The sequence below is a fragment of the Micrasema longulum genome, unplaced genomic scaffold (assembly GCF_059751315.1).
Source record: "Micrasema longulum isolate JH-2025_06_02 unplaced genomic scaffold, ASM5975131v1 h1tg000746l, whole genome shotgun sequence".
Lineage (NCBI taxonomy): Eukaryota > Metazoa > Arthropoda > Insecta > Trichoptera > Brachycentridae > Micrasema > Micrasema longulum.
Window position 1 is genome coordinate 459,563 of NW_028277940.1, and position 10,348 is coordinate 469,910.

Sequence of the window (10,348 nt, forward strand, 5' to 3'; positions counted from 1 at the left end):
AAAACAGTATTTTAGAGTTTATGAGAGATCAACGAACCTTATAGCTAAAATTAAAAATAATACTTAGAAATCATTTGTTTCATAACATTGCGTATAGCCTGATAATCCGGACATACCCTCTTTCACGTGTTTTACACTATTTCATTGTGAAGCAATTAAATATTTTGTAAGTTCTTCGCCATCTTTTTTACCCAAATACATTAATTACCTAAACTATCGAAGGTACCATCCAATTTAATATTTTTGATAATTAATATTAGTGTGAAATACAACCTACCGAATTGATAAAATAATTACTTTAACTTAACAAAAATATAACTTTCATACTCTCGTGGATTACTATGGTAGTCTCTACGATTTAATGCCAAATTTAACACCCATGCGCTCACCTTCAGAGTCTACGTGACACTGATTCTAAAGTATATTTGTCCTTAAAGAATACACGGAAGCTTAACTCTCAAATTCATATAGGTAAAAAAAAAAAAAAAAAGTTCACCCTGGATTACTATGGTAGTCCACACGAGTACTTTGGTGTTAAACTGATTTAAAATACATCAAAACGCATCTATACAAAAATATATATCTAAGCATTTGCACAAATTCTAAATTTCATTAAAAACTGTTTTGGATAATGATGATCTTAATGATCAACACAATGAATAAAACATAAAATGGCCGTTACCTCATAATCACAATCATTTTAGGACGTCCATTTCCAACTCACTCCAACTATTTCATTAATGTGGGTACTACGTGATATATTTTGTATTAATAAATTTTAACTAAATGATTTCATCTCTCTTAACGGTTATCACTCATTTTGAAAGTACGTTATACGAGAGCAAGAGGGTGACTGGGTGACACAAAAAAAATCTCAATTTTCACAAAAGCCTCATATTTTTTAATCATATTATTGTTTACAAAGGCCAATAAAGACAATATTAATTACACAATACAACAAAAAATATAATATTTTTCTTATTCACTACATAGTTATTAGTTTTCGATATTTATTTGGGAATTTTCAAATGCGTTCAGACATGCAAACTGAAATATTTTCGTGTTATTTTGCAATAAATTTAGTCTTCAAACACAGGTGGCCGATTCATCGTAACGTAAGGTGACTGTGCCCTAGAAAAGAACAGAGTATTAGTTCAAAGTCATAATTTAAAATGCACACCTTATCCTTAGGCTTGTATTTTGATTTTGATATTTCTCAGGTTATTTGGCTGTGTTTACTACTGACACGATGTTTTGACCACATTGCCGTATGTATTTATATTCGGAACAAATAATGGAGATAGAAATAAGATCAACCTTGCTAATTAATTAAAATTGTAATGTGGTCAGAAATACGGTTACCAAGTAAATTCAGCCAACAAACGGCTTAATAACGCGCAGGTTATCAAAAAAATAACAACAGTTAAGCTTATTTTATTGATCTCTCGTGCGTACGAGTATATATTAATTAACTAGGTACCTAACGAAAAATGGGCATAGGTATAAAAAAGTCAATTAAATTTATATTCGCAATAATTTTTCCAAATATTTCCAGAGTTTCCAATGGCTAAAATAAAATTTAAGCGTTCTACAACATAATCTATGATTCAATCAATAAATATTTGTTATGTAATATATTATGGATCGTTTATTATTATATAAATATTATTAAGAAATCGGTTTTTTACCAATTAGGTTCAAATATAAAGCTATTATTTTTCTTTAAAAAAAAAATTATTTGGTAATAAAAACTATTTTTGAATTTTTTTAGACAAAGAGGATACTAAGATACGTATTTTTAAAAAAATTGATATACTGGATGTATTGATGTATACTATATATATCATTTATAAACTGCACATATTTATGTATTTTGTAAATATTTCTTGATAAAACTCCATAGTTAATGATTTTGATAAAATTATAAATAAATTTATCAATAAAACTCGTTAGTCAAATAAAATAAAGTAAAACTAAACCAAGGAGTTTTATTTATAACTTTAACAAATAAATTTATATGACACATACGTATTTTTGAACCGTTTTTTACAATGAGTTTTATAACATATGTCCAATACTTACTCGTGATCGAAATTTTGACGATTAGCTAAAGCCCATCCTAATAATCCGGGTCCCCTTTTTTGCGCTTCATCTTCGGCTTGGTTCTCTTTACCCGACATGAAATCTGAGAAAAATATTCAAAAGCAAATTGGTATATACTACTGCGATTTTATTTTACTGCCTCATAGTTATTTAAAGGATCAGTCCAAACCACTGAATAGAGAACATATACGGTGAAATCATCGTAAACACAAAATTTGTGGAATGTTTATACAATAACTAATTTCTTTAATTTTTTTATTTAAAAAATGGCCTGTTATTTCAGTACATTGTATTAGTGTGCGCAAATGTGCATCTTGCCAAATATGATAATCATTCTAATATAAAATTAATATAAACACCTGCAAACCGAGAGGATTAAAACGATTTTTTAAATTATTATTGCATTAATTTGAAGCGAACTGTTAAATCTATTTGAACAAATGTTAGTTGTTGGCGCACTTTTACTTTTCCGAAACAAATCCAGTTCATTTTTGAACCCATTGAGACTACACTGAGATCAGCTCTTGTGGCAGCTTATTCCAATCATCAACAACCTTATTGTTCAGGAAATGCTTCCGTGGATTTAGATTGAATCTCGTTTTCTCCAGCTTAAAACTGTGGCCTCGACGACGAACATTTTGTTTAAGCTTGAACATGAGATACAAATTTGGGCAGCTTTAATGACTGTTGATCATTTTGTATGTTTCTATCAGGTCACCTCTTTTTTGCCTTCTTATATTGGTTTTTAGTTGTATCCTTAGCCACTCATTTAATAACATAATTTAATATACAATTGTGGACTGTTTATTAAATGATACGAACTTGCTTTGAGTTTACTGTCGCTTGAGTTTTTTTAATCAAATAAATATGAAATTAATAAAAACCTGATTATATGTGTTTAAATAATAACATAGTTTATGTAAGAGGGGTGGTGAGATGTTGATTCAGTGTTTGATATTTTATATTTATACTTCATTGCAACAAATCAATGTTTTTACTAAGTAAGCATATAATTACTTTTGAATCGGTTGATTGTTCTCTTTCCCAAATCTGCCGGAATTTGTCCACTTCGAAGATTGATCCCCAATTGTGCTGGAGTTCGGTAAAAATCTGTACAAAAATATATCAAAGAATATTTACAATATACTTATAATTAATTGTTTGCATAGTACACTCTATTTTTGTATGTATTTATTAAAATACAGTACATTAAAAAAAAAAAGAAACCTACACGACACTTTTGATCCTCTCCCATCATCAATCAATTCTGCGACATCACTCTCTTCCTCTCCTTTGCCTCGAAGTAAATCTGTAACAAATAAATTTAAGTTTAATAAAAATTATTAATTTGTTCTTCACGTTTTTACGGGAAAAAAAGAAATAAAAACCTTTGTATATATTGAATCCATCTTTTGTCGTGGCAATAACAATCCCTGATAGACCAAATAAAATAAATGTGTAGAAAAACATGGATAGTTTCATAGATTTTTTCGCCATTTTAAGCTTATCTTATTAAGTTCGTAGTTTAAAAAATAGAAATATAATTTTTACGTTAGCCGTTCGGAAGAAACGACTCGCTAAACGAAATTTCTTTTACGTAAGGGATAAACTTTTTTGTTAAACCTTGTTTATATACCTTTGCAATGGGTGAATATCATGAAGTATTTTTAGGGGCAGCACAAAAAAACTAAAATTGAATTATTGGTAATATTTCAACTAATAAAAAGCAATTGAATTGTAATAAACACTAGATAAAGTAAATATTATTAATTTGGTCTCGTGTTCGATTCCCGACATATATTTATTTAAAAAGGCGTTTTTACACTAGAATATTTCATGGTCCCTGAACTGGCACCTAAAGCATAAGATTGATCATCTTACCTTCATGTAACAAAAATAATTAAGGTACTCTGCGATCGGTTTACCAATGCAGTGCCCTATGCACCATATTTTGCGGAAAGGGAATGATGATGATGATGATGATTACTAGTATAGTCAGAAAGTTAAAAACAGCTTGCTTAGATAATCCCATTTATAGCTTACTTAAACAATTTGTTTTGAAAGTTTAAATACAATTTTCTTTTTAATATGTATTATCTGTTCATAAAAAAAACAGTAAGCTCCTATCACACATAGCAGTGTTTTTCAACCTTTTTGAATACGCGACCCCCCTCCCCATCACTCAGGGGGGGGGGGGAGTTAGCGCCATACTTACCTTAAGGTTACTACCTTGTATGCCAGTTTTTTATTACTTTTGATTTGCATGGCTTAAAAAACACTGACATATAGGGACATATCAATCAGAAAAAATGAGTTCTTACAGCTTTAATCTAGGTGTGCGATATACGAGAGAAAATATTCCATTATGAAAATAAATTATCATTTAAATGACGTAGGAATGTTGATTCCTAAAAATAAAGAGCATTAATTTAAGACTGCTTTTTGTTTGACATGATATTATTTATACAGATAAATTTTGGCATAACCGGCTTTGTTCCAACAATAAAACCACTGCTGAATCTAAAATGATTATACTGAAATTGATTTTTTCTTAATTTGAACATTTAAATATAATAATTCTCACTTTGGAGCAACCCTGCTAGATTTTATTTCATAGGTAGGTACAAGTACAATTTTTCCGTTTACGTAAATGTTGTTATGTATTTGACAACCTCCTGCTGAGACAAACGTCATTTTATTGCTTTCTTTTTACCCTCAAAAAGGTTACGACAGATTCAGATTAAAACGGCTTATTGTTTAGTCTAGGAAATCTTAAAAGCGATGCGGTAACTAACTACCAGTAAAGGAGTTCATCCCATCAATTGTTTGTTTATGGAGTAACGTAAGGCTGAATATGGCATTTATTAGAGAAAATGGGTCACCCACACATCGCCTACGATCTATAACACCTATCGTACCATAAATAATACATAGGTATGATGAAAGTCTTATTATTTTCCTTTAGATTGTCTAGGCAAGAAATTCGTAAATAAAGACCATGGGAAAAATGGAGTCAAAGTAATATGTAGATGAAGGAGAGTAATATGTATCTATGTAGGAGAGTTATGCCGTACACCTTACTTTGAACGACATTCGAATCTATTTGGTTAACTTTTATCTACCGATTTATTCTTAATTTAGTTGAGTTTTATTTGACAAAAGCTTATTTATATGTGACTACTACGAAACCCTAAAAAATAAAGAATTTGAAAAAAGTAGTAAACACATAATTACCCGACACTTGCGTGTAATTCCGTACATCGTTCGTCTGATTTTATACATTCTTTCGAGTTTCAAAAAAGCATGATTAAATGTATTTTTACAAATGGTCAATGACCTTATCAACCAAACCTTTATTATTGTTTTAACGTAGGTACATTCAATCGCAAAATTCAAATAGGTAAATAATTATCCGCAGATATTTTGTTGTAATTTTTCTAGTTATTAAGTTCTAACCTCCTTCTAATTTTACTGTAAGTTTCTATTTTCTGTTAAATAGGCACTATCAGGTTTTGGTGGGTTTTTCTGTTAGTGCCTATTTCAATTTATGTTGAAATTTTTGTTGCTTTGGATATGTGTTTATTATTACAATTGATATTTTGATGTTATTCTTGTACTTATATTTTTCTTGTCTTTTGTTTGTATCTATATTGTTATTCCTTTCTGTTTATGTTTATAAATGTAACTTGATTTTGGCCGATGTTATCAAGTTTTGGTAGTAGGCCTTAATAAAAATTTTTAAAAAGTATCACCACTGCGTAAATCATGTGACCAATTTCCACATGACATCGCATACCTATTGCCTACCTACTTACATGGATTACGGATTTACCGTGGATTTACCCGACATTTGCATACAATTCCATACATCGTTCTTATAATTTTGTATATTCACTCTAGGTTAAAAAAAACATGATTAAATGTATTTTAAAAAACAAAACAATAACTTAATTAATAAAAAAAAAAAATATTTTTACATAGGTACATTAATTCGCAAAATTCACATAAATAGTTATTCACAGAAGTCTCATCACTGCATAAAACGTGTGCCCACTTTGAGCATGACACACATCATCTGTTCTATAATTCTCTGTTGAAAGAAAATTGTGTCCAAAAACAGGTTCCAGGCCTTTTTGTCGGATACCAACTGTGCGTCCTCCCAAGCAGAGCCAGACTTACCATAGGTTCAGTTGCCACAAAGATTTAGACATGGAGAAGAATAACAAGCTTTTATTAATTTGCAAACGTACGGATTCCTTTCCCTTTTCAGTCGGTGACGGGGCGATAGATCCCGTTAGTCCCAAGTCAAACCACGTTCCGTCGATCTGACATAAACTTCTGACGAACTGTTGGTAGCGAACATCTAGTCCAGGAGCCATCCAATATTTGGCTCAACCAACAGTATCGTTTCTTCTGTATATAGTTGTCATCGGAAGTTTCTCCATCCGTTCTCTTATTTCTTTACAACATACAACCAGTTATATTTTCTCCTGATTCACCATTTCGATATGCTAAATACAATCACAAATCACATATTGCACTGAGTGTAAGTTGGAGTAGGCTAGGGATGAATATGATACATCGATGTTTTCAAAACATTGATATATCTCAAAAAACATGGGATAAAGCATTGAATTCAAAAAGTTCAGAAAAGTTCGAGTTCAGAAAAAAAATTGTCATTTTTTTACCCGATGTTTTTTAGTTTTTAATTTTAAAAAAAAACATTGATCCCGTATTTCGAAAATCTTAAAACTATTATAAATATCGATGTTTTCTTTTATTTATTGCTACACGTATACGAATGCTCTGAACTTATCTTTTCGATAGTGAAGCGAGTATGAAAAATACGCAAATTTGGTAAAATGGTTATTTATTAAATTCAAATAAAAACATCGGGGTTTTTATGATTTGAATATTGTATTTCTTAAATTATAATTTACGCATCGATGTTTTCTCGTAATCATTTTTATCTGTTTTTTTAAATATAATCTTTATTCTGATAAATCCAGTCATATTTTTTCTTTAATGGGCATTTTCTTTTTGTCGTCAATAATCTAGGTAAAAGCCTGTGTGAGATTAAACATTTTATCCGAAAACCAGCAAAAACCTAGATATTTCGATATTTTTAGACACCGATGTTGATTCTTCAAACATCAACATCCCAATGTATCGGTGTTTTGGAGTCCAATGTTTCATCCCTAGAATAGGCCAACACTACTGATAAAAGCCATAGATAATAATATAGAAGGTGTAAAGTATAATTTGTGGTGTAAAGTCATAGAAGTGCGTCACCTGTCAGTCGTTGACGTTCGTTTTCGAGATAGAAATAACCAAACAAAATCAGAATAAGAAATATTTTTTGAAAGCACGTCATTAATTCTGGTTATATCTGGAACTTTTGAACTAAATACACTTTTAAATATCATCCCCAGTTGACTGGAGTTTACTCCGACATGGCTTCAGGCTTGGAATCATTCGTCAACCACACGGTGTCAATAATAACGTCTGATGGTAGAAATTTTATCGGAACTCTGAAAGGATTTGATCAAACTATCAACCTAATTCTCGACGAGTCGCACGAACGAGTGTATTCTTCAACCGCTGGCGTGGCACAAGTGGTTTTGGGGCTCCACATTATACGTGGGGATAACGTAGCGATTGTTGGACAAATCGACGAGTCTGTGGACAGCAGATTAGTATTAGCAAGTATCAAAGCTGAACCTCTTAATGCGGTTATATTCTAATGTATAAGGATCCTCTATAATCAAGATGCCTGTGTTTGAAAACTAGAATTCTGATTCTAATCACAAAAGATTTGCCAAATACTATAACAAAACTGAAAAAACAATATCTTGTGTTGTGATTCATTACTACATTGTTATGTACATCCATGTATTCAACTTTCATAAAGTTTTTTTTCATTAAAAAAATAATATCGTTACATTTAGCATAATTGAAATAATTTTGTTCAATATTAAATAATTTATATTTTTAATTACTTCATTGTTTACTTTCCCCATTCACCATAATGTGTGTATTTAAAAATTACAGTAATCAACTAACATTTTCTAGATATCTTCTATAAAATAGCTCACAAAAAGTTTAAAAGATATCGAGCATTTTGTGTACAAGAACTTGTTTGTCTGTCAGAGTGCAGTGCAGTGATATCGCGCTGCAAACAATAGTCACGAAAAGTGTTACGGCGCTGCGTTCTTCAGTTTGCGTTTGTCGGTCCTCGGGAGAGCATGTGTTACATTATTTGAAAGCGGTTTGTGTGTGCCGTGATAACTATATTTACCAGCAGGCAACAGTCAGCTATCACCGACTGTTACATGCTAAAGAATTCGGCCCTCAGTTGATTGACTGGCATCTCGGGCACTGTAAAATTTCGCCCCTTCGAGCCTCACAATTTCAGTATCACTCAACAGGAAAACACACAAGCAGTACACTATGAGGCCGACTAACCTCAACTCGCTTTCTTTTAGCAAGATTTTTACCCGCGAGTAGAAACTAAATAAATAAAACCAAAAAAGAAAATAATAAATAAATATCTGCCCACCCTAATTTTACTGGAACGAGTGGGTTGGTGCGATACTTAAAATTTTAATCTGAAGGCACAGGGAAAAAATTGGAAACCAACTAATGAGATATATTACAATTTAAGCACATTCATTGCCGGCTTACTGGAGACGGGGATAACAAGACAAGCTACCATTTTTCCTATTGGAAAAGATTGGATATTAAATGGACTGAACAAGTTCGTAAACAAAAGACCCCTATGCATACTGAGAAAACACAACCTTTAGCGACATAATTGTCTTTTTTTTTATATATTGTCACCGTTCAGGCAAAACTCACTAACCCAAAAACACCATTTTGAAAAATCGCAATTTGAAAGTTTGCAGACCTAGGAAAAATCAGATATTTGTGTTTTATATGTACAACATAATTCCTTCGTGTCTTTTTAATAACTTCCTTTGAAAACCTTTTATTCGGATACATTATAATCTAAAAATACGGTCAAAAATATGTCATACTTATAGAAATATTTTTAGTGTTTCTTTATATTTTGTTTTATTATTCAAATACCTAAACACAAATGAAATGTTGTTTTAGGAAGAAAATTGTCCTATTTAAAAATGATAACTATGCCTATACTTGCAATAAATTATATCTGGCTTTGGTGATTTATGCTTGTTGAGTCACTGTTTATCACTAACAAAAAATAATTTCAGTTTACGCAACTTTTTTCTAACTTAGTAACATTGCGACTTTCCACATTTAATTTTACGTCTTCCGTCAATGGCATATTTAACTCAAAAGTGACTGAACGGTGATAATATATTATGGTAGTCGTTTTTTAATAAAATACATAAGATATAATTCTTTGTTTATTTATTTATAAATTGTAAGTCATTAAAACCTCATCTCCATATACTACTTATTTTCTTGGAAAACGAACGGTTTGGGTAGGTAGGAAGATTCCCTTAAGGCAATAATATGCCCGCCCTTATATGTACATAAAATGTTAAATAAATAAACAAAAAACTGGTTGGTATTTCTATTCTTCTATCAAGTTATTGTATTTTATTTCATATCATTGTTTTTTCTTCTAATAACAAAATAAACATTACAGCAATTCAGTTACTTACTTGCAAAAAAAGCTCAGTTCTAAATCCTAAAATGGTTAAATGACGTATAATTAACATTATAAATATTATCTATAAAAAATTATAAATATTATCTATTATATATTGTGCCTTCTCTATCATTTCTTCTATACATTTATTATGTATAAACCATATAATGTTCTTTATAATGGTCTATTATTTTGTTTTTTTATTGTAAGTTCTTCCATTGGTATGTGTTTTTAATTTAGAATAGCTTTCACTTGTCTCATTTATTTTTTTTAATGGCTGGGATTAAACATGATTCAATACTTATTAGTAAGGAAAATCTAATAAAATAATTTTATAGTAAAAATAGTTTATTGGTATGCAGAAACTAATTCATAATTAACAGAACAATAGTTTAAAACTAACAACTTAATATCAATACATCACAGAGATTTTTCTAACGAATCAACAACCACTTTCGATTATTCTACAACACATTAGAATATAATGACAAATTAACGTGTACATTAAAGTAATATTTATGTATAAATCGATTCCTTATATACAATAAATTGACCAACCAAAAAATTATGAATGCATACAGTAAAATCATTTTGTAATGAGAAAGT

General features: G+C 30.3%; 2 protein-coding genes across 2 annotated transcripts; one reads left to right on the forward strand and one right to left on the reverse strand.

Moving 5' to 3' along the window:
• Nucleotides 1-878: 878 nt before the first annotated feature.
• Nucleotides 879-3,692, reverse strand: LOC148279205 (uncharacterized). The gene is made up of 5 exons (XM_088230319.1): nucleotides 3,492-3,692; nucleotides 3,335-3,412; nucleotides 3,121-3,213; nucleotides 2,083-2,185; nucleotides 879-1,131 (listed from the first exon to the last, which is right to left on the reverse strand). The coding sequence occupies exons 1-5, from the start codon at nucleotides 3,598-3,600 to the stop codon at nucleotides 1,080-1,082; spliced, it is 435 nt and encodes a 144-aa protein (XP_088086445.1). The 5' UTR covers nucleotides 3,601-3,692; the 3' UTR covers nucleotides 879-1,079.
• A 3,449-nt stretch (nucleotides 3,693-7,141) lies between these two features.
• Nucleotides 7,142-8,101, forward strand: LOC148279206 (U6 snRNA-associated Sm-like protein LSm8). The gene has a single exon (XM_088230312.1). The coding sequence runs from the start codon at nucleotides 7,557-7,559 to the stop codon at nucleotides 7,845-7,847; it is 291 nt and encodes a 96-aa protein (XP_088086438.1). The 5' UTR covers nucleotides 7,142-7,556; the 3' UTR covers nucleotides 7,848-8,101.
• Nucleotides 8,102-10,348: the final 2,247 nt, after the last annotated feature.